The 24470-nt window shown below is 41.2% G+C and overlaps 1 protein-coding gene across 5 annotated transcripts; it reads right to left on the reverse strand.

Annotated features, from left to right (window-relative positions):
• Window positions 1-470: 470 nt before the first annotated feature.
• On the reverse strand, window positions 471-21713 carry CNOT8 (CCR4-NOT transcription complex subunit 8). Of its 5 annotated transcripts, none has more exons than XM_072824394.1 (7): window positions 20041-20179; window positions 13702-13882; window positions 11711-11904; window positions 7663-7824; window positions 6974-7118; window positions 6131-6241; window positions 471-1237 (listed from the first exon to the last, which is right to left on the reverse strand). In XM_072824394.1, the coding sequence occupies exons 2-7, from the start codon at window positions 13816-13818 to the stop codon at window positions 1205-1207; spliced, it is 762 nt and encodes a 253-aa protein (XP_072680495.1). In that variant the 5' UTR covers window positions 13819-13882; window positions 20041-20179; the 3' UTR covers window positions 471-1204. The 5 variants fall into 5 exon arrangements, with proteins under 5 accessions (XP_072680495.1, XP_072680493.1, XP_072680491.1 ...); XM_072824392.1 differs by lacking the exons at window positions 471-1237; window positions 20041-20179 and adding exons at window positions 2807-4322; window positions 21571-21713; XM_072824390.1 differs by lacking the exon at window positions 471-1237 and adding an exon at window positions 2807-4322.
• Window positions 21714-24470: the final 2757 nt, after the last annotated feature.

Here is a 24470-nt window from a genome sequence, read left to right on the forward strand (position 1 = left end):
AATGTAAAAATCAGAAATAGTCTGGGGTAGGGTTCGGAGGGAGCACTCTTTACCAATAATGTAACTATTTTCTTTTGGAATTCATTGTGAAAGCTTTTCTGCTTGAGTGTCCAGTTTACTTTTCAGTTATTTTCTAAGTTGAGATGGTTGTGGACAACAAGAATAAAATTCACTAGCAGGAACTCTAGGAAGGAGAAAGTTTTAAGAGACCGTTATGTAAAGATCTGACTGACCAGGAGTTTTGTTTGTTTAATTAGACCTAGCTTTAAGATTTAAAAATGCTAAACCCAAAAAAGGAAATACTGTAGAATTTAGATCCTCCTAATTCTTTAGTTACTTGAGCTTGAGGAAGAAGATGCAGGTTACCAGAGATGGAGAATCTTGGTTGCAAAAAATTATACATAGACATGACTATGTGGAGGACTAGATACCAGTTCTACAGTCCTTGCTGAAATGAACACACACTTCACTTGCAGAGACAAAAAAATATTTATTCCCTATCATTTAATTAAAGAACAGTATTATTAAACTAGACATTCTAAACTCCTTTGTGATTTACCAGAACCATCATCTGTGCTTAGAGGAATCCTGCAGTCCTCGATTACTGCTTTGGTAAGAACAAGCGTTACTACTTGACAGCGACAGCTAATCAATAAAACTACCCAGAAGGTAACAGGTGACACAATTCCACTTCAAACAACCTCTTCTCTTTCCCATACTAGATAATTTCTATCTCCCTAATTATCAGAACCACAGAGAGCCAAAGCACTGAGGAGTTGACTCATGCTTAGTAGTTCTCACTAAGCAACTGAAGAAGTAGTGTTGGTCCTTTACCCAATCCAAACCACCATCTTGTTATCCAGATGACTGCTCTCACCTCCCACTGTCTCTATCTGCTCTTATTACTGATTCTCCATTCTTCATTTACCAATGCAAGTCTAAATTACAAACCAAATCTTGTCAATTTCCTGTTAAAAATTATTTCAGTACTGTCCCATTGTTAGTGGAAAAAAGATCATCTTGCAGGGCTCAGGAGGCCCTGCCTGATCCTACCTTTTACCCTTGGCCTCCTGTTTTTAGACTCTCATCCTTTCTTCTAGATTCCACCCACACTGGTCTCTTCGGCTGTCGGAACTACCAAGTTTTCAGTGGTTTTGCCCATGTTGTTCTTTTGCCTGGTCCATCTGTACCCATCTCTTAGATCTCAGCTGAAATGTCCCTTCTTGAAAGACTGTCCCTGGAAAAAAAAAAAAAAAAGAAAGACTGTCCCTGAACCTCCACCTAAAGGACATCAGTATCATACTTTACAGCTCACAAACTGTATTTTTGTGAATTATGTATTCTTGTAACACAGATTGTAAATTCCAATGAGGGTAGAGATGATGTCTTCCATGTGCTATTTCATTGCTAGCACCTATTTACAGTGTCTAGTATCCAGTAGGTGCACAATGGAAACTTATGGGCTGAATAAATTAGGAAATTGAAAGAACATTCATTAGCAGCTTAGTCTTAAAAGACTCTGAGTTCATTCATACCAGCACTAGCTGATAATTAGGCTTGTAGTTGGTAGTTAACCCTACGGGTTAGCAGAACACAAATTTAAGAACATTGGAAGTTTATGTGGAGGGGCTTGAATTCACCCATAATTAGCATTCTCTGGTTACTCTCTATGGGACCATCCCTTTCTGAGCATAACCACTGAACAAAACCACCCTACATGCACTCATATATACACATTCAAGGCAAAGTTCTTGCCAACTCTACTAGGCTTGTGCCCTTTCTTTAGCAACACTTTAATAAACTTTTTGTCTCCCATGCAATGATCAGACCCTCCCCTGCTCCCAACACTTGAGTTCCTCAACCCTTCATCTCAGCATTTCTCCTGGACACAGAAGTCCGTCCTCAACTGTGGCAAAGATAAATTCTCTATTTGAATCTAAATTTAGGACATCTGGGGGTGACTGGGTGGCTCAGTTGGTTAAGTGTGTGCCTTCAGCCAGGTCATGATCCCAGGGTCCTGGATGAACAGAGCCCTCTCCTGCCTACCTCGGTGCTTGTACTCTGTGAAATAAATAAAATCTTAAATAGATAAATTTAGAACATCTGTGCAGGCCCCACAGTCACTGGTATGTTAAAGAACTTGGTTGAGAACCACTGACCTTGACCTATGCTGCTTTTACCACAAATCAGTGATAAATAACCTCTCTTCCTATATGTGAACATCCCAGTGAAAAGCCTAGATCTGCTCCTATACCAGACTTAAAACTCCTTGTTTTGTGCCAACAGGAAGGGTGAAATGGTCTGGAGCCAATACCACAATACCAGATCAATTTGTCTTAAAAGTTCACTAATTAAAAAGCTAATCCACCAAATGTAATGGAGTGGTCCCAGGACAGAATTGCTTTTCTTAAGATTTTATTTATTCATGAGAGACACAGAGAGGCAGAGACATAGGCAGAGGCAGGCTCCATGCAGGAAGCCGAATGTGGGACTCGATCCCGGAACCCCAGGATCACACCCTGAGCCAAAGGCAGACACTCAACCTCTGAGCCACCCAGGCATCCCCCCAGGACAGAATTAAAACTAGTTTTCCTAGTAAGGCTGGATAATCAGGGTTATGAAGAGACAATTCCATTTACACAGTTGGTCATTAAAAACTTCCTACAAAGTGAGACATTTTATATGCAAGCCAACTTGTGGGAAATAGAGACAAGAGTCTGGGACCGGACAAGATGTTTTTAGTCACTGACCACAATGACCATCTTCTACAGCCAGCAACTAACAGCTATGAAAGACCAAGCCTTCATGCCAGTGGTTAAAAAGAAATCTTTATTTTACAAAATTAAAAACATAAATAATATTTACAAGCATCTTAAATACCAGCTTATAATACTTGACATTTTTGAATCATTTGAAATTGAGTTTTCCATAAGCTTTTAAAATGTAAGAGTAATCATTCACTTCAGTGAGTTACCAGTTTTCATTTCCACCATTTCAAAGGAGTTTTTGGTTTTTCTAAATTGTCCATATTGTAGTCATTCAAAAAACAATACAATGTACTTTTTAAATGACTAGTTTAAAAAAAAAATCAGTCCTGAGCTTCCTACCCCAGTTGTGGGATATTACTCCAAGAGAACTAACCAATTTCCTTACTGCCCTGTTTACATGTACCACTATTAACTTTTTAAAGACTCACATTCCTGGTACTCATATAATCAAGTCTCCCTAACTTCTCCTCAGGTTTGCTGAAAGGAAAAGCAGGGAGAACAAAGAGATGTGGGAAAACACAGATGACCATCTGAAATCACATTACTGAAAATATAAGACTTATGGTCCAAAATTCTGATCTTATTTTCATCCAGGAACAAATCCAGGATATTTTATTATATTAAAACTTAAAATGATTTCAAATGATAGACATTTACCAAATTTCAGTGGCACAATGGAACACAGACTTAAAGAAGCGTAAAGTGGTTAACTTAATATCCATTCTGGAGTTCCTCACGAATAAAGGGTAGACAGATTCAGGCGAATTTTATCTTTAATAAAAGTTTTCATTATCTGGTCTTCAAAATTTCAGCAGAGTAATTCATTTCCACATGATAGCACATAATGAAAAAGTAACAAAGTGTGAGAAAAACAAATGTTCTAGAAAAGAGTCAAAAAAAAAAAAAAAACACAGAAAAGAAGGAAAAGACATCTATAACTCACTTCACAAAAACACCATTTTGTTCCACTTTCCCTGGAAGCCCTCAGCTCAGCTGAGAATCACATCAAAAAGTCTTCCTCCTCAGAGATTAGTAACTGATTCAAAAGAAGATGACAACAGGTAAGAGTTATGTTTTTTTTACTAGTTTGTTTCTGACTTGTCCTGGATATTTAAAAAAGTGTCAAATGAGCCATGGATGCTGGTGGCAGGAAGCAACTGGAGAGAGGCTTGGGGATGAGGAATAGGGAAGACTTTGTTTACAAATTCAGAGTAAACTCCCCTCTTCTGGATCTAAAATAAAGACATCTTTTGTCTTCAATACAACAAAAGTCTTTCTGTCAACGGAGATGGTAGGTACAGTCTGCTCAAAAGAAGCATTTTCTCCTGGGGAGGAAGGTAAGTACACAGACAGCATATAAGCACCACTCTGGGATCAGGCCCGCCCGGCAGAGCCTCGCCGCCATCACTGCTGCATGTTGTTGATGATAGCCAGGATGCTCATCTTCTCCTGGGCAGAGTCCACATCCTCATTCTGCTTCTGGGCCACTCCTGTGCCTAGGCCATAGAGCCGCCCACAGTACTTGGCATCATCAATACTGTCCTCAAAAAACAACTGCAGGATAGGACAGAGAACCCATGGTGAGAATTATGCCAAGAGTCATGCCAAGGCTCAACACTAGTCCATCAGCACCTCCCAGCTGTCTTCAAGCCCTGAAAATCTACCCAACTAGAAAGTTAACTTCATAAAGGCTCCAAATCTCTCCTATACATAAGCTCTCCTTTCTGAACAGACTTCTACTCTCCATGAGTTCTTTTACTGCCAGGATCTGGGTGGTGCTGCAGCTGTTTATAACAGCCACCTCCACCTCCTCTCTTCTCTTTAACAAGCAGTGCAGTGGTTAAGAGCCTGGGTCTCATTGTGTGACCTTCACTGCTCTTCCAGCCATAGTTCCCTATCTATAATACGGATGCTATAATAGTAGGCTGTTACAAGTGAGATACTGGATATTACACACTTCAGCAGGGTATCACAACCCTGGCCCTACTGGGTAGGATAATTCCTTGTTGGGGGGCATGTAGGGGAGCTGTCCAGTGTACTATGTAGTACTGTAGAATGTTTAACGGTGTCCCTGGCCAGTAGTGGGCCTCCCCTCTGCTGCTCCAGATTGTGACAACCAAAAAACGTCTCCAGACATCGCCAAAGGAACCTCGGGGAAGCATGATGCCACCAGCTTTGTTCTTTCTCAAGACTGTTTTCGCTATTTGATGTCTTTTGTGGTTCCACACAAATTTTAAGATTATTTGTTCTATTTCTGAAAAATGCCACTGAAGTTTTGACAGAGATTGCAATGAATCTGCAGACTGCTTTGAACAGCATGAGCGTTTTAAGAATATGAATTCTTGGGCAGCCCTGGTGGCTCAGCGGGTTAGCGCCGCCTTCAGCCCAGGATGTGATCCTGGAGACCCGGGATCAAGGCCCACATCAGGTTCCCTGCATGGAGCCTGCTTCTCCCTCTGCCTGTGTCTCTGCCTCTCTCTCTGTGTCTTCCATGAATAAATAAATAAAATCTTTAAAAAAAAAAAAAAAAAAAAAAAAGAATATGAATTCTTCTAATCCATGAGCACCATATATCTTTCCATTTATTTGTGCTTTCTTCAAATTCTTTCATCAATACCTTATAGTTTTCAGGATATAGGTCTTTTACCTCCTTGGTTAAATTTATTCCTAGGCAGTTTATTTTTTTTGATGCAGTTGTAAATGGGATTGTTTCTTAATTTCTTTCTGATAGTTCATTATTAATATACAAAAACACAAGGTATTTATATATTGATTTTGTATCCTGAAATTTTACTGAATTCATTTCTTAGTTCTAAGAGCTTTTTGGTGGGCTTTTTAGAGCTTTCTATGTATATTATCATGTCATCTGAAAATAGTGACAGTTTTACTTCCTCCATTCCAATTTGGATCCCTTGTATTCCTTTTTCTTGCCTAATTACTCTGGCTAGGACCTCCAACACTATGTTGAATAAAAGTGGCAAGAGTGGGCATGCTTGTGTTGTTGCTGATCTTACAGGAAAACTTTTCAGCTTATCACCGTTGAGTATGTTAGCTGCCAGACATTTGACAATTCACAGATCTTAAGCATAAAATAAGTGAGTGTTCAAACAAATGTGTTCATATTAGAGAAACCAGAAGGAAAGCAAGAATGAGAACTGCTAAGAACACCAAGTACATGTCTAGACTTGTGTGTGCTGAGGAGCCTTCATTTCAGGATGTGTCTTTGCCTCTCAAACTACATTTAAAGTACTGAACATCAAAACAAACAAAACAACTGCTTTCAAAGTGATCACCAATTTCCATCAGAACTATAAATTTTCAACATATCTCAGCCCACATAGATAACCCACCTCCCTCCTTACCTCTTTCATTCTGAAGAATGCCATTCCTGTCAGCAGCGAGTCTGAGCCTGCCTGGTGCTGCCTTCCAATTCTCTGCAAATCCAATTGATCAGCAACTTCCTGAAGACCACCCTGCAGATATAAAGAAAACAAAGATAATATTTCAGACCCACCACTCCTCTACTAGAGTAAACTAAGTCCACTTTTTAGTTTAATTCTTTCAGTGAAGACACGTGGGAACCAGTCATTTACTAAGGTCTTATCCTAGCAATATCCCCTTATTAGCCCTCCAAACAATATACGGATATATATCACTTTTCACTCTTTTCTTTTATATACCATTAATTGTGTCAGACCTCTGCCCTATTTTAAAGTCTGTTTTAAAACAAAACTGAGGAAATAGTAAACTACTAATGCAATTCTAGACAGAAAATTTCATGTCAACAATCTATGAGGGTGCTAAATTCTCAAACGATCTGGGTTAAGAACCCCTCTAAGAAAAAAAAAAAAAAAAAAGAACCCCTCTGAGAGGCTGGTACACTACAGACCCCATCCCTAACAAACTGTATACATGCCTCACGTTGCCAACTGTTTCACTCATTTTGTGGGCCCTAAAAATGAAGAACGCCTCCCTCAGGATAAGAAAGGCAGAAGGCCCAGATTAAAGCCATTCACCACACAAATCCCTGTGCCAATCAGTTCTATATACATCTTCTCCAGCACAATGTTGGCACCTAGCAGGCATTGAAGAATGCCTAAGTAGCAACAAATAAAAAATAATTTTATTTCCAAAAATAGTGATAAAGCAAAATACAAGTTGATCTTTTTGTTGTTGTTATCAATATTAAGAAAAATATTGTGTACCTTAAGATTTTTGCAACTCTTCATCAGGTATTTCACATCATAAATGGATGGGAAAAAAAGGTTCAGAATATGAAAGAATTCATGTTCTTCTTCTGGCAAACGAGAATCCGTAAGTAACTTTACCATGTAGCCAAAATCATAGCCACTACAGGAGAGAATGAGGCAACATGGTAAAAAAAAAAGCAGCAGTTACCAGGCCCCAGAGAGTTCAACTGCTTCACTTCTCAAAACTTAATGATGCCACACCATGTGAGTAACTTTGTCTTCCAAACTAGTTTATCCTACTGTAATCTGAAGTTTCCCTTAAACAAAACCAGACTAATAAGAGAGACAAATAAGAGAACCCAAGGGGTTACAAATGTGGGTTTTATTCATCATAAACTTCAGGCCAGACATTTAAAGGACAAGAAAAAGATGATCAAGTGCTTTGATCCCCCACCCCATCCTCCATCTTTCCACTTGGAATGTACCCACTGATAACCAAATGACAGAGCCTACCACTGTGTGAAACAAACAAGAATGAGCTCCAAAGTATTTTTTGAAAAACAAACATGGGCAAGTTACCATTTGAACTTCATAACTGTTTCATAATTGACCAAAAGAAGAGAGCCAAAAGGACTGCAGAAATAACAGAAGAATGTAATTCCCTGCTCCCAAAGCAAGAGAAATACACATTTTCTGGGACTAACCTATGAAATGAAAGCCATTTGACGTTGTCACAGAGAACCACCCCTGATGTCATAAGCAGCTCTGCAAAGTGCAATGTGTCAATTCCTTCCTCTTCATGCTTCTGAAATTGCAGTCCTGAGTTAGCAAGGAGATCTATGGAATCCTGGGAGTACATGTCCTCTCTAAAAAAGAAGGTATTCACTTCTTAGCTGATGGATAATCTAAGAGTAGTGGGTAGCAATATTAACATCACCTTATTAATGAACAAGTATTATTGAAATGAAGGGACCAATTCATTTTTTCCAGTATTCAGCAAGCATTCAAAATAAATAATCTTATCTCTGTGGCAGATGGAAAAGTGAGACTTGCCCTCACAAAATAAGTTTCTTAATCATAAAAGATGAACATTTCCTCCACTGCTTACAAAAAAACAGAATCAACCAATACAAAAATATGTAAAATAGTGACTCCTGGGTGGCTCAGTGGTTCGGACCAGGGCGTGATCCTGGATCAAGTCCCACATCAGGCTTCCTGCATGGAGCCTGCTTCTCCCTCTGCCTATGTCTGCACCCTCCCCCCTCTCTGTCTCTCATGAGTAAATAAATATAGAAAATCTTTAAAAAATATATGTAAAATACTAGAAAATTTTTTTAAATGTTCTTAGTAATATAGTTACATCATAGAAATAACTGTTAACTCAGTTTATAGATCCTTGAAGACTGTTTTCTCTACCTATACATACACACCTTCATCCCTACATCTACACAGCACAGCACAGCCCATCTTTCCAGACCAATGCTCATAGATAGACAACATCCTTTGCAACTCTGGCATAATATTCTACTGCAAAGATACATCCATCAATTTAAACAGAAGAATATTTATAATACTATATATCACAAAAGGAGAGAAATAAATTATGTAACTCCTTTTCCACTAGATTTCACTGTTTTTTTTTCCCCTTCATTTGTTTTTCACATAAACTTAGGAAAGATAAGTAGGAAAAAAAGAAAACAAACACAATCTTAAGTGTTTTCTTACTAAATTAAAACCAGTGTTGAATCACATTGTTTTGTTTCACCTAAAACAAGCACTATCTTAAGCACATACATAACTCTACAATAAAAACAATCTTTATTTTCTTTTGTGTATTAATTACCATCAAGGTATAAATAACAGGTTTTGGCAATGGAGTAAAAAAAAAAAAATGCTGTTAAAGGAAAGATCCAGATCATCTCCCCAAATTATTTCTGAACCTCAAAGAAATTTCCAATGTACATGAACAATCAAATTGTGGCCCAATAAGAAATACACTAAAACTACCTCATACAAAATTCAAAATGACAGTCTACCCTAAATTTTCCCCTTAAAAAATTACATCATTCTGGGATGCCTGGGAGGCTGTCAGGTAAGCCTCCAACTCTTCATTTTGGCTCAGGTCATGATGTGAGTGAGCCCCACATCAGGCTCTGCACTGGACAAATAGACTGCTTAAGATTCCCTCTTTCCCTCTCCCTCTGCCCCTCCCTAACCCTCCCCTGTGTGCACATGTATGTGTGCATGCATGCTCTCTCTCTTAAATAAAAAAACAATTACATCATCCTCAAAAAAATTAAAAACAGAACTACCAAATGATCCAGCAATCTCACTTCTGGATATATATCCAGAAGAATTAAAAGCATGGTTGTGAAGATGTTTGCACATCCATGTTAGTAGCAATACTACTCCCAACAGTCAAGAGATGGAAACAACTTACATGTCCATCAATGGATGAAGAGATAAACAAAATGTGCTCTAAATATACAATGAAATATTTATTATTCAGTCCTAAAAAGGAAGGGAATCCTGCAACATGCTACAACATGGATGAACTTTAAGGATATCATGCTAAGTGAAATACGCCAGCCACAAAGCAACAAATACTGTATGATTCCATTTATAAGAGGTATCTAAAACAGTCAAATTCACAGAAATAGAAAGTAGTATTATGGTGGTTCACTAAGATCTGGGGAAGAAGCAAAAGAAGAGTTGTTTAATGGGTACAGAGTGTCAGATTTGCAAGATGAGAAAGTTCTGGAGGTCTGCTTTACAACAATGCAAACATTTTTCTTTTAAGACTTTATTTATTTATTCATGAAAGATGGGGGGGGGGGGTTGGAGGGGAGGCAGAGAGAACAGGTTTCCCGTGAATCAGGGAGCCCGACGTGGCACTCAATCCCAGGACCCCAGGATCACAACCCCAGCCAAAGGCTCAGTTTTAAATACTGAGCCACCTCAGCACTCTATATTTAACACAACTGAACTGCATGGGGATCCCTGGGTGGCTCAGCGGTTTAGCGCCTGCCTTGGGCCCAGGGTGTGATCCTGGAGACCCGGGATTCAGTCCCACATCGGGCTCCCTGCACGAAGCCTGCTTCTCCATCTGCCTGTGTCTCTACCTCTCCCTGTGTCTCTCTCATGAATAAATAAATGAAATCTTAAAAAAAAAAAAAAAAAAAAAACGCACAACTGAACTGCAGACTTAAAAATGGTTGAGATGGTAAATTTTACATGTTTTCTACACCATTTTAAACATCAAAATTCGCCCACTATCAAATAGGCTTCAGTTTCAACTACTTTTAATTAACATCTACTCCTTATTTCCTTATTTCTTCTATGATGAAATACTGTTTTTTAGATAAGGAAACTGAATTACAGAAGGTAAAATTACCTACTCCAAATCACCTAGATGAAAAAGGGCAGAACTGCAATTCATCTCCTAAGTGGACAAAAACTTTACTTTTTCATTTTAAACAGCCTTTCTAAACTATAATTCACACACTAAACATTTACTCATTTAAAGTATACACTTCAGGAGCACCTTGGGGGCTGTCAGTTAAGTGACCAACTCTTGATTTCCACTTGGTTCATGATCTCAGGGTCATGAGATGCATCTGGCTGTCTACCTTCCGCATGGAATCTGCGTCTCTCCCTTCCCTCTTCCTCTGCCCCTCCACCTTCCACCCCCCCCACCACCACACACACACTCTCTCAAATAATTTTTTGAATTCTTAAAAATATACAATTCAATCACTTTTAGTATTTTCAGAGTTGTGCAACCACCACCACAGCCAATTACAAACCATTTTATCACTTCAAAAAGAAAACCTATATCCATAATGCAATCACTCCCCACTATACCCCATAATCTCAACAGCGCCCTGAACAACAACTAAGCTATTCTGACTCTATAAACTTGCCTATTTTGAACATTTCATATAAACAGAATCCTACAGTACATGGTCTTCTGTGTCTGGCTTCTTTCCCTTAGCATGTTTTCAAAGCACATCAATGTACAACATATATTAGTGCTCCTTTCCTTTTTACTGTCCAATAACATTCCAATAATATTGCATGGATATACCATATTTATTTTATCCAATCACCAGTTCACAGACATTTGGATTGTTTCCCCTTTGGGGCCTTTACAAATAATGCTGTTACAAACATTCACATACAAGTTTTTATATGGATATTATGTTTTCATTTCTCTAGGGCATATGCCTAGAAGTGGAATTGCTGGGTCATATGGTAACTCTACGTTTAACCTTTTGAGAAACTGCCTGTTTTCCAAAGAGGCTATACCATTTTACTTTTCCAATAGCAATGTATGAGGGTTCTAATTTCTCCACCCTTGCCAACATTTGTTCTTGTATCTTTTTTATTATAGCCACCTAGTTGGTATAAAGTAGCATCTCACTGTAGTTTTGATTTGCATTTCCCTCATGACTAATAATGGTGACCATCTTTCCCTAAGTTTATTAGCCATATCTGTATCTTCTTCGGAGAAATGTCTTCAGCTCTGATGCCCATTTTCAACTGGGTTTTTTTTTTTTTTTACTATTGACCTGTAAGAGTTCTTTAAGAGGGACTTTACTATCTGAGATCCTTATTTCATTCTCTATTTTATTACTGTGTCCAACCCTTACCTGGTTTTCAAAACTTTATATTAATAAAATCAGTTAGAAATCAGTCTGCACAAAGGTAGCAGATCTAAGAATAATACTGAGAAATGTCTCAGATACTTACGTAAGGTTAAATTTGAAGTTGAACTGCCAAGTATTGATTCCAGAAGGATATTCTCCCTTTTCGTTTGTGAATGTAAGGCCCAGCTGGATAATTTTTAAAAGGTCAACATTGCACCGTAAAAGCTGATACTGGTAATCTATGGAACTACGAAATTCACCAATTGGTCGTACCACAACACCTGGAAATTCTGTGTCCTAGAAAAGGAAAAGGTCTCTCATCATAAGGTTTCACAAAACAGAGGATGCTGAAATGATCATTCATTAATAAAAATTTTCTTAATTTATGTAAGTTACATGACAAGACCCAAGCTTAGGCGCAAAAATCTTTATTAAAATACTGATCTCAGGGCACCTGGGTGGTTCAGTCGGTTAAGTGTCTGCCTTCAGCTCAGGTCATGATCCCAGGGTCCCAGGATCACCTAGCCCCACATCAGGCTCCCCACTCAACAAAGAGTTTGCCTCTCCTCCTCCCTCTACCTGCCATTCTGCCTACTTGTGCACTTTCTCTCTGATAAATAAAATCTTCTAAAAACAAATACTGATCTCATTGATGTCTATACAAGGAGTACTACAATAATGAAGTTTTGCATAGCAACTTGGAGATCACAGGCAGGATCTAAGAGTAAGAGTAGCTAACTACAGATCAATTAAGAATGCTCTAGGGCGGGATCCCTGGGTAGCGCAGCGGTTTGGTGCCTGCCTTTGGCCCAGGGCGCGATCCTGGAGACCCGGGATCGAATCCCACATCGGGCTCCCGGTGCATGGAGCCTGCTTCTCCCTCTGCCTGTGTCTCTGCGCCTCTCTCTCTCTCTGTGACTATCATAAATAAATAAAAATTTAAAAAAAAAAAAAAAAAAGAATGCTCTAGGGCAGCCCAGGTGGCTCAGTGGTTTGGCCCCTGCCTTCGGCCCAGGGTGTGATCCTAGAGACCCAGGATTGAGTCCCACATCAGGCTCCCTGCGTGGAGCCTGCTTTTCCCTCTGCCTGTGTCTCTGCCTCTCTCTCTCTCTCTGTCTCTCTCATGAATAAATAAAGAAAATCTTTTAAAAAAAAAAAAAAAAAGAATGCTCTAGGTGCACCTACAGTGAATTTAAAAAGTCTTGGTTGAGAACAATGCATAATTAAAATACAAATAGAGTGAAATTAAACAGCCATTCAGAAAAAAACAATAGTTACATTTACCTTGGGTAAAAAGCCTGGAACAAGATCACAGACAGTTTTAAATACAAAGCTAAAGACTTAATGCTTATGAATAATGGAGACTAGAGCAAACTAGATGGTGTATGCCTCCTCTAGAAGAGGCTCTTAATACCATGACACATATCTGCCTCTCTGGCCACTCAATGTCAGGCAGGAATGTGGATCCTTTAATGCCAGATCTTCCCTTTTTTTTTCCAGAGATGCCAGAAATCTGGATCTTTAAAAGAGATCTCTTGGGACACCCGGGTGGCTCAGCGGTTGAGCACCTGCCTTCGGACCAGGCCCAGGGCATGATCCTGGAGTCCCAGGATCCAGTCCCACATCCCACATCGGGCTCCCTGCGGGGAGCCTGCTTCTCCTTCTGCCTATGTCTCTACCTCTCTCTCTCTCTCTATCTGTATCTCTCATGAATAAATAAAATCTTTTTTAAAAATTTAAAAATTAAAAAAATAAACCTCTTAATTTCTACACGCTGATAAATAATTTTTAAAAACCATTTATAAACACTGTCAAATTCACCATATCTGTGGAATAGATGTGCCTGATGGGCTGATATAACTCCTGCCTTAAACACTATTAAACACAAAATAACATTACAAAAAAATCTAAGACACTAGAGGTTACATCCTTCTCAGACACACTGGCTACCTTGATGTTTCATAAAAGCATTACAACCTTCCACCAAGTTGAATTTACCATGGCTTTAGTGTTATCCTTTCTTTCAAAATCTCACATTGAACATTCCCTAAGTCCATAGCAGAAGGTTGAGTCAAACAGAGTTGAGCTCTTTACCATGGCAATATAACTGTAACTGAGCACAATTTCTCGGATCTTCCTCATCTCTTCTTCTAGATTGCTGGCCCAGACTTCACAGATAACTTGGCTATTCTCCACAAGTGCTGCAGGCATCTTGAAGAAACTTCAGCCTCTTTCAGCTGACTCTGTTAGAGGGCAAGTCAATGCTTGATCTGATCTAGATTCAGAAACATATTTTGAAATCACATAAATGTACACACTTGCATAATGTCAACAAAACAAAGATATCAAAAAAATTACTTTATCAGTTTAAGCTAAAACATTAAGACTATTACACTTACATTCATTCTCCATTTTATACAGTGGGGAAACCTGCCTTTGTCAAGACAGAGATACACACACACACACACACACACACACACACACACACACAATTCGTTAACCCTAAGAAACTAAAATTTTACTTCAGAAATCTGAAGAAACTGGGGTTCCTGGCTGGCTCAGTTGGTACACATATGACTCCTGATCTCAGGGTTATAAGTTTGAGATCCATGTTGGGTGTAGAGAGTACTTAAAAACAAAATCTTTAATGGAGTGCCTGGGTGGCTCAATCAATTAAAAGTCTGCCTTCAGCTCAGGTCAGGATCCCAGGGTCCTAGGAACAACCCACAATTGCTCCCTGCTCAGCAGGGGTCTCCTTTTCCCTCTGCGCTCCTCCTATTTGTGTTCTCTCTCCCTCTCAAATAAATAATATCTTTAAAGAAAAAAAAAAAAAGAAAGAAACCTTTGCCCAAGCTGCCCATTAGCACAAAAGTGAAAGTACTACCCTAAACCAGTATTTGAGCCCTTTTCAGACTACCTAAAGACTAAAATATGTCCCAGTAACCACAAATATTCCCTTATCTGTGACTTTCACATCACCTTCCCCAGACTAAATCATGGAAACATTTTTAAAGGAATCACTTTAGCCAGTTTAAATGTACCTGGATCTCTGAAAGCCTGAAAGAATGCAGATCTGAACTTTCACACATTAAGTTTTAACAACTATAGAGTGAATACAGTCATGGGACTCCTCCCTCTGCCCCTATAAAAGGGGAAATTCTTTTTCTCTATAGTCCAAAAGTCATATATAACTAGAAGCAACTAACTAACTTAATATAGTGCCTCGTTAGATTTGTACAAATACATCATGAAGTGATGCTAATTTGGACCTTTAACCACCACAATGAAAATAAGAATTGGGATTATTAATGTCTACTTTTAAACACATAATAATACAAAGAAACTAAGCAATTCAACAATAGGAATAGAGAAAATGGCAAGTATAAATAATTCAACCAGACAGCATGAGATATAGTACATATTCTGGGAAGAATTGTGGAGGGGAACAGTATTCTTCAAGATAAAACTCATCATGATTCAGCTGCAGAGTAATGTTTTTATTATAATAATGAGATGCTTAGTTATAAAAAGACCAAAAGGAGCTTATCATAATAGCCTTTATTTAAAAAGGGGACCCTACCACATGGATCAACACAGTATAAGAGTGGCTCTATTATATAGATATATATTTAGAGGAAAATTCCTAGAAACAGTAAAATGAATCTTCGCTTCCTACTTTCAAGATAGGCAGATACAAAAATAAGAATCTAGATCAAAACAAAATTGTCGCTCTCAAATGTCATTTCTCTGAGAAACTTCTCAGAAACTGATTTGTTGGTTTGTCGGCAAACCTGAAAGATTCCATTTATTCAAGGTACCCTACACTTCAACAGACATTTCTCTGAAATTATAATAGACTGACTATAATTACTCTAAAATTTAGGTAGACTGTGGTAACTTCCTAACAAATTATGGGTGGACAGTTCTTCAAGGCAGAAACCATTTCTTCTTGTTTCAGTCTTGTACATGACGAGCATGAATTCAATGAACAAATAAAGAACATCCAAAAGGAGAAGTTCAAAATGAGTGTGGAGTGAATTCCACAATACGACCATAATTAAGCAAATGTTAGGACTCTGATTAGATTCTAAACTGTGTTTAAGGTTTTCCCCTGAAAAAACAGCACAAAGCCATTTCTATGTCCATTAATGTTAAATCAGTACCACTTCACTTCCTCATTTTCCTAACTTAAACAATACACTTCCTTTTTGGTGTCATTTCAAACACAACCATAAACTACTTTAGGGGAAGTGGTTATGACTGTGAAGACATTTCCATAAAAGCAGCAGCAAAAGGGACCCAAGCAAAAAACATGCCTTTGGTCTGCATGCAGAAAAGAACAGGTTTATAAAGAAGACAAATTAGGTATTTACACTAAACCCTAGAACCAGGCTCCCCAGCTAAGCTTTTAAGGTTGTGTCAAAAGAACTCAGGAAACAATCTGAAGAGGCTCCCTCCGGTCAAAGAAAAGGTAACATAAACACCATTATGAATATTCACTACAATGTCTTCAAATTTCCTAAGACAGTTCACAATGAACTCATTGATTTAAACCTAAGAAAATAAACTTTCTTGGTTACCAATGGAGAATCCTAGTTAATTTATTTTTTAAAATATGTATCTTGTCTTTCCTATATAAAATGTACTAAAGAGTTGAGGGAAAGTTACTTTTAATAGAAGTTACAAAGCTAACAAATCTGGAATGATAGAGTATTACTGTTTTGTAGCTCCTAAAGAATTCATAGATCTGGGAAATAATCATAATGGCATCTATATGGAATATCCAGAAAAGGTAAATTTATAAAGGCAGAAAGCAGACTATAACAGTGGGATGGGCATGGGAATTAATTATAAATAGCAAGAGGTATCTTATTGAGGTGATGGAAAGGTTACCAAACTCAACTACCTGATGACTACACAACTCTGTGAATTTACTAAAAACTGCTGAACTCTACATTAAAATGGCTTTTACATTAAAATACTTATTACATTAAAATAAGTTTTTGGGCACCTGGGTGGCTCAGTGGTTGAGCATCTGCCTTTGCCTCAGGTCGTGATCCCAGGATCCTGGGATGGAGTCCAGAATCTGGCTCCCTACAGGGAGCCTGCTTCTCCCTCTGCCTAAGTCCCTGCCTCTCTCTGTGTGTCTCTCATGAATAAATAAAATCTTTTTTAAAATAAATAAATAAAATAAATTATTTTTAAAATGGATGTTTTATAGTACCTAAACTATACTTCAATAAAGTTGTTGGGATCCCTGAGTGGCGCAGCGGTTTGGCGCCTGCCTTTGGCCCAGGGCGTGATCCTGGAGACTCGGGATCGAATCCCACATCGGGCTCCCGGTGCTTGGAGCCTGCTTCTCCCTCTGCCTGTGTCTCTGCCTCTCTCTCTCTCTCCGTGTGACTATCATGAATAAATAAATTTTAAAAAAAGAAAAAAAAATGTAAAAAAAATAAATAAAATAAAATAAAGTTGTTAAAGTATCACAATGGCTGTAATAACCACAAAAAGAGACAATCAGGTATTATGTGCCTCCTGACAGAATACATTACCACTATGAATAATTACTTTTGCCAAAAAAAAAAAAAAAATTAACTTGAGGGACAAGTGGATGGCTCAGTCAGCTAAGCGTCCCACTCTTGCTTTCCGTTTAGGTCATGATCTCAGGATCCTGGGATCCAACCCAGCAGCAGGATCCATGCTCAGTGGGAGTCGGCTTGGGAGTCTCAGCCTCTCCCTCTGTCCACTCTCCCGCCCCTTCACACTGTGTGTGCCTGCTTGCTCTCTCTAAAATAAATGTATTAAAAAAAAAATCTAACTTGAATCTGGCCAAACCTCTAGACCAATTTACAGGAAATAAAGAGGACAGAGGAACATGTTAAATGACACCACAGAAAAACAATCCGCAAAATCCACAAACTACTGTGGGAAACTACAGAACAACCCAGCTTCTTCAATAAATTGCAATAAATAAAAGTAAAAGACTCTCAAGAGACATATCAACCAATCAAAATTTATAGACCTTAATTAGATCTTTAAACAAACGGTTAGAAAAAATTTTTTTAAACTAGACAAAGCCTAAACATGGCTGGTTTGGGGTTTTTTTTTGTTTTGGTTTGGTTGTTTTGTTTTGTTTTGTTTTTGCTTTTTTTAGGCGTTATATTGTCATGTTTTTTTAAAAAAGAGTCCTTATCTTTTAATTTGAAATAGATATAGGTAACATGATAAAAAAATGTGGGGTTCTGCTTCAAAGTTAACAGTGGAGAAACCTCTTAACAACTTTGTACAGGTATCCGCTACATTTTACAGATAACAACACTGAAATTCAGAGACGTTAATTTTATTTTTTTTAAAGATTTTATTTATTCATAAAAGACACAGAGAGAGAAACAGAGACGTAGGCAGTGGGAGAATCAATCCCAGCACCCTGGGATCACAACCTGATACAAAGGCAGACACACTCAACCACTAAGCCACTCAGGTGCCCCAGACATTAGTTGTAAAAGACACTATCATGAATTCGATTTCAAAAAAAAAAATTTTTAAAGCTAAGCCACTTTCAAAAAGCTAGCCATTGTTACACATATCTGATAAATGCAGAACACAAGTGCAGACCACTTGCAAAAATATATAAGATGTCCTCACACCAAACCCTTATCTAGGAACGCTGGGGAAATAGCTTCCAAATCCCAAAATGTAGTGCCACTCAAAAATCCAAACAGAACTGCATCATGCACAGTTAGCCTAGCATAAATTACCGAATATGCTACTCAAAGAGAAGGGAAATAACAATAAATGATGCCAGCAGTGTTGCCTGTAGCTTTCCACTCAGTGAGCACATGCTCCAGATGGGAATCACACACACACTGTTCTGTTTGGTTGGTCTTCCTCCTTTTAAGCCTCTCATTGCCAGCAGGGCACAGGACACCTCACAGTGTGGATGGACTCTATCCCATTCAAATATGTTTATTTGTGCAACACAGGCCCCACAGGTAAGCTAATTACTTTGTCTGGGTTGCAATCAGACAGACAGCAACAAGTTTTGAAAGCTGAAGGAAAAACTGTGCTAGATTTACTGAGACACAGAATGGCCATCTACAGCTTTGCACCTTCCTAAGAAATTTTTAGGGATAACTATGATCACATGCAAAGTTTCCCTCACAGGCTGACTTTAAAACTTGACTCCCACTTGAGCTACTACCCTCTATGGGAATCTGACTACCACCTAAGCTACTCCACTCTCTATGAAAGCAAAATACCAGCACGGATACCTGCTGTGTCCCAGTACTGGATTGTCCCAGAAGGAAAGGTCACACACAGGAATTACTGAGGTCCTTGCCTTGTGCTCATCTGCAGTAAAGTCTGCACAGATCATTCTTGCTGACCTACAGTGTAAACTTCTCCAAAACAAAGCTCCTATTTACCCAGGAAAGCTCTAAAGAGCAACGGCGAATAAAGCCACCCGAAGACTTTCCCTGCCACCAATCCAGAGGGTTAGGTCTTGCTGAGGAAAAGAACGTTTGGTGTTACCGGTTTTGTTTTGTTTAAGCCCAAGTGTGCAAGGAGACAATAAACACCACTTCCCCGTTCTAGAGAACTGAACAAAGGCTTTGCCCGCGCAGGGATAAGATGGAAAAGGAAGTGGGAGCAAGTTAGAAGAAATGGCAGCTGCCTGGAAGAGGGTCCTCTCTCCTCCACACGGCCGCGGGGGCCCTCACCGTCCTCCATCACCCCTGCCCCCAAAACCGTGTCCGAGCACAACTACCCCGGACTGGACCGCAGTTCAACCAGTTCTTAAAACCAGCCATGCGGTCCAGGCCTCCAGAGCAAGAGCTATGGTTCATACCCAGAACGGCAAAGAAAAGTTGTGGAGCCAAGAAGTGGGAGGCCCGCAAGGCTCCAAGCTCAGGTCCTCTTCCTTACACGGGCTCCCATCAGCATTCTCTCCCCGTCTGGATCCCTCTCCATCCCCAAACAACACTCATCCCGCCCCTTCCCTGGTACCCACCTCCCCCCCACCCCCCGCCCCCCGCCCCAAAGCAAAGGGATTAAAATTACAGGCTTTCAGGCCAGAAAGACCTACGTTCGAACTCGGGCCACCAGCTAGCTGTGTGGCTTTGCATAAGGCACTAAACCTCTCTGGTGCCTCAGTTTTCCTATCTTGTAAAATGGGCTTAATAATATACGCCTCGAAGGACTGTAGCAGAGGTTAACAGAATGAAGCAAAGGAGGTGCTCTGTAACGTCCTGGCACATATCACTAGAATATTATCACTGCGTGGCAGTGGCTGGGACTGTTACCATTATCCGATGGGCCTCGTTCCCTTTTCACACCCCCTGCCCCTCACTCACGCCCCCAGCCCTCTTCCTCCCCCAGGTCCTCGATGGCCTCCCTCACCTCACGCTCCTCTCTGGTAAGCGCGAGCCCGCTTACCCTGAGCAGCTGGGCCCGCGAAGCGCGGGCTGGCGGGCTGGCGGGCAGAGTCCCCCGGGAGCGGCGGCGGCGGCGGCGGCGGCCCCTGACCCGGCGCTCTCCTCCTGCCCCGGATCTGCTCCGGGAACCGAGCGGGCCAATGAGAGGGGCTCCTTCGGGCCCAGAGCGGCCTTACGCACGGCCCACCTAAAACGCCAGGCCGGACCACTCTACCCACTGGATCCTCCCGACTCGCCTGCTCCCTTAGCGTCACTGCAGACGCGCGCGGGCGCGCGCCTGGTCGTGCCTGCCCCTCCCCTTCTGCGCGCCCCGGCGCCTCCGTGCGTGTCCGCCCAGCCCGGGGGCAATGCGCAGGCGCGAGACGAAGAGGGCGCCCCGAAGACAGCGGGGCGGGGTGGCCTCGCGGGACGCATGCGGAACACGACCGAGCCGGGCCTGAAACGTCGGTAGCGCCGGCTCAGTTCGATTAGCGAGCACCACAGCGTCTCGGCTCTCCTTCCGCGCGCCCGGGGAGGGGCGTGGCCTAGGACGGGCGCCCGCCCGGGGGGCGTGGCCTCCGGATCAAATCTCCAAATGGCAACGCCGCCTCCGCTCTGCTTTGATAGACGCTTAAAATCGTTGGCCCGAGCGAGCTTTGAGGGGAGGCTGGCGGGGGCCGATGCTGCCCCCTGGACCCCTCACAGCCCCATCTCTCGGCTTCCCTCCCGGGCGGCACCCAGACCGAGGCCAGGTGACGTCGGGCCCGGCCCGCCTCGCCCCTCCCAGCCCCGAGTCGGCGAGCCGCGTCGCTATAGCAACCGGCCAGCCGGGCCCGCTCGGGTCACACTAAGGCTGGGCTCCGCGAGGGGGAGCGGCCGGCGTCCCCCGCCCTCCGAGGAGCCCCGCGACGGCGGACGCGAGGCCGGCTCCGCAGTTCTCCCGGCGGGAGCTGCTCGAGCCTCCACCTGCCTCCTGATCTTCTGGATGCTGCTCGGGGAGGGCCGCCTGCAAACGCCTGTCGTCGCGGCCTCCGGCCTCGGGGGAGACAAAGCGCTGGCTCCGGCGCCCCCCCCCCCCCCCGTCACCGCGAGCCGCCCTCGCCTCTCCCGCAGCAACTCCACCCTGTCTGCCCCTGAGGCGGGTGCGGACGGCCCACAGCTGGGCTCTAGCCACAGAAGGCAGCAGATTTACTCCCAAGTCACTGGGCCTTCTTGCGTTTCACCGTTTCCTCCTAAGAGGATTCTTCAAAATCCTGCTTCCATTTCCGAGGCTCCAGGCCGATCAGCCGTCAGCGGCAGTTTCAAACTGGATTCCCAGAAGTCCTTCTCCCGGGGAGGTGAACTCCCACCCCTAGTCCCCAGGGGAGAGCATCAAATGCACTTTCTGAACCCCGCCCTTCTCCCCCCGCCCCCCCATGAGTGTCTATCTCCGTTTCTGTCCCATAGGGATGTAACTGTCTCATAAGGCTGCTGCTGTATTAATAAATGGAAAAACCACCCCGCAGTGAGGGAGAAAAAAAACAGATCTATTCAATAAACAACTGTTTCTGGCCTGTCTCTGTTGTTATCTCTGAGCTCTTCATTGTTTGTCAGCTCCCGTGCAGGCTTAACAATCAGTCCGTTGAGCAGTACTGGCAAGGAGAAAGCAGGCACGACATTCCCACACCCCACCATCTCGTGGGTTTCTAGTGTCCTTTGGCCCGTTTGTAATTACAGTCAGGAGAGGACAGACCAATGAGGAGCTAGTCACATGAGGAGCAGCCTCCACAATCCTTTCTTGGACTTTTGTTTTTTCCTGCAGCGCTGGGCTTGGTGAGCCCTGAAACAATCAAACAGGAAACACACCGACTCCATCTCCCCAACCCCCAGCCCTCACCCAGAACTCAGTGTTCATTTCTCAGGTTATTGAAGAGAAATGAAAAACATGCAGATGGCTTGTCCTTCGGGAGGCATCGGAGTGTTTGTTGGAAATAATGGAGTTTATGCTGTACTTTTTTGTAATTTTGCTATTGCAAAATTAGAACAATGATGTTAAATCACTAATTCTCAATGAGGAGAACCCAAACCAATGAGAGGGTAGTTGGATAAAAATATATTCAGTAATATAATTTACCATTTGAAGGGAAAAAAAACCCTATTTTTGGACTACAAACTATAGAAAGTAAGGCTTGAACAAATCTCAGCTAGAAGAGTACAGGTTGAATAGATTGAAACACTGGCTGTAAAATGGGTCTCCTTAAGAAGCAGACAGAGTGAAATCCTTGGCCAGCCAAGCCTTTGTTGTTCTTAAGTCTAAATACTAAATCTAATGGGATGCATTTCTTAAAGTATGTAGGAAGATAACATTTTAAATATATACAGGGATATATATATATATATATATAAAATATATATATTTGAACAATGCAGGGGTTAGGGGCCTCCACTCCCTGCACAGTTGAAAATTCATGTATAACTTTTTATTCCACAAAAAATTAATAGTCCACTGTTAACCAGGAGCTTTGATGATAAGATAAACAACCAACTAACACATAATCTTATATATTATATGTATTATATACTGTATTCTTACAATAAAGTAAGCTAGAAAAAAATGTTAAGAAAATCATAAGGAAAATACATTTGTAGTACTGTACCATATGAAAAAAAAAATCACATATAAGTGGACCCACACAATTCAAACTCATGTTGTTTCAAGGTCAACTGTTTTTGGGTTGAAATATTTTGAAAATGGAAAAGAAGGTAAATGTCTCCAGGTTAGTTCCACTATAAACACCTTCTAAACTCAAGTCTCAAAAACCTTTATACCTGTTATAGAGTGCTGATATACCTAGATGCCTGTCAGTTGATTCCATTGTTAAAAGCCACCAACACACACCAAGCTTAGCCAAGTTCTGACGCTTTGTATAATGTCTTTTAGGAGATTATACATTTACCTTTAAATTCAAATGAAGAATACCCCCAGCTGGCTTTTCTCCTTGGTACAGATGGGGTTAACTCCCTGCTTTTGAAGTGTGTTGTCCTTACTTTGTTTACATAATAGAAAACCCTCCTGACTCTTGGAAATTATCAAGATCATCAGACTTCCCCTAAATATAAAGCAAATGTCATATTTCATGACTAAGCATTTTATATTGCTTTGATATTTCGATTTCAACCTAAAAAAAAAAAAAACTGTTCTTTGATGAGATTAGACATCAGAGATCAGAGTTGTCTCTTTTATCTAGAAATAGATATCAAATCTATTTTATTCATACTTCATTTGATTTTCCTGGATTTTCCTTCTCCCTCAAAGTCTACTAAAGTAACAAAACTGTAAAATCTACCAATAATAATCATAGACCTTTAAGTTTTCGAATCTGTGGAGGTCCATAAAGATGTTCTAACTAATCCATTTCCCTAATTTAACAGAAAATAATTAAATAAGGTCACTCACTTCCCAGAGATAGGACCAGGACTTGAGCCTTTTGATTCCCAGTCCAGTATGAGATTAGGTGTTCATCCAGGGGGCTATCTTTGTGGTCTATTTGCTGTGTGCAGTGTCCTTTGTTGATGTTGGAAGCTGCCCTCGCAGAGCTTAACATTTGGTGGCAGAGACTGACAGTAAAACAAGTAAACAAGCATTCAAGTAGGAAATAAAAGGATGATGAGAACTGGTGATAGCCATCATGAAAGAAACTAATGAGGTAAAGTGACAGAGAATAATTGGATTGAGGGAAAATAAGGGAAATGAGTAAGAGGTCAAAGAATGCCTCTTTGAGAAGGTAGCATGTAGGTCCAGGACAAGAAGGACCTAATCAGAGAAAGAGAAACAGAGGCAGGCTTTAAAAGTTGGGAACAATAAATTTCAGGCAGAGGATAAGAAATGAGTTTTGCATGTTAGAAGCAGTAAAAGGAGGCCAGGGCAGCCACCAAGAGGGGGACCAGAGGCAGTGAGGCCCAAGAGGAGGCTGGAAAGGAGAGCAGAGGTCAGGTGAAACAAGGCCTGGGAGACTTTAAAATTGAACTTTATTCAAAGTGCACCTGGAAACCCGGAGGATTTTTAACTCACAGGAACAACCCGATTGGATTTAGTTTTTTTTTTTTTTTTTTAAGATTTTATTTATTTATTCATGAGAGACACAGAGAGAAAGGCAGAGACACAGGCAGAGGGAGAAGCAGGGTCCATGCAGGGAGCCCGACATGGGACTCGATCCCGGGTCTCCAGGATCACGCCCTGGGCTGAAGGTGGTGCGTTTTAAACCACTGAGCCACCAGGGCTGCCCTGGATTTAGGTTTTAAAGATCACTTTGAGGGGCACCTGGGTGGCTCAGTGGGTTAAGTGTCTGACTCTAGATTTCAGCTCAAGTCAAGATCTCAGGGTTCTGGGATTGAGCCCCTGATTGGACTCCCCACTGAGTGGAGAGTCTGCTTCTCTCCCTCCTCTTCCTCTGTCCCTCCCCAATCCCACTA

The sequence above is a fragment of the Canis lupus genome, chromosome 4 (assembly GCF_048164855.1).
Source record: "Canis lupus baileyi chromosome 4, mCanLup2.hap1, whole genome shotgun sequence".
In the NCBI taxonomy this organism is placed as follows: Eukaryota; Metazoa; Chordata; class Mammalia; order Carnivora; family Canidae; genus Canis; species Canis lupus.

Excerpts from the sequence above, each read along its gene's own strand:
- CNOT8 (XM_072824392.1), bottom strand. The coding sequence starts at position 13,818 with ATGCCTGCAGCACTTGTGGAGAATAGCCAAGTTATCTGTGAAGTCTGG. Across the intron at positions 11,905-13,701 it reads GTTACAGTTATATTGCCATG|GACACAGAATTTCCAGGTGT; the intron begins GTAAAGAGCTCA and ends TTCCTTTTCTAG. Across the intron at positions 4,323-6,130 it reads CATTCTTCAGAATGAAAGAG|TTGTTTTTTGAGGACAGTAT; the intron begins GTAAGGAGGGAG and ends CCTATCCTGCAG.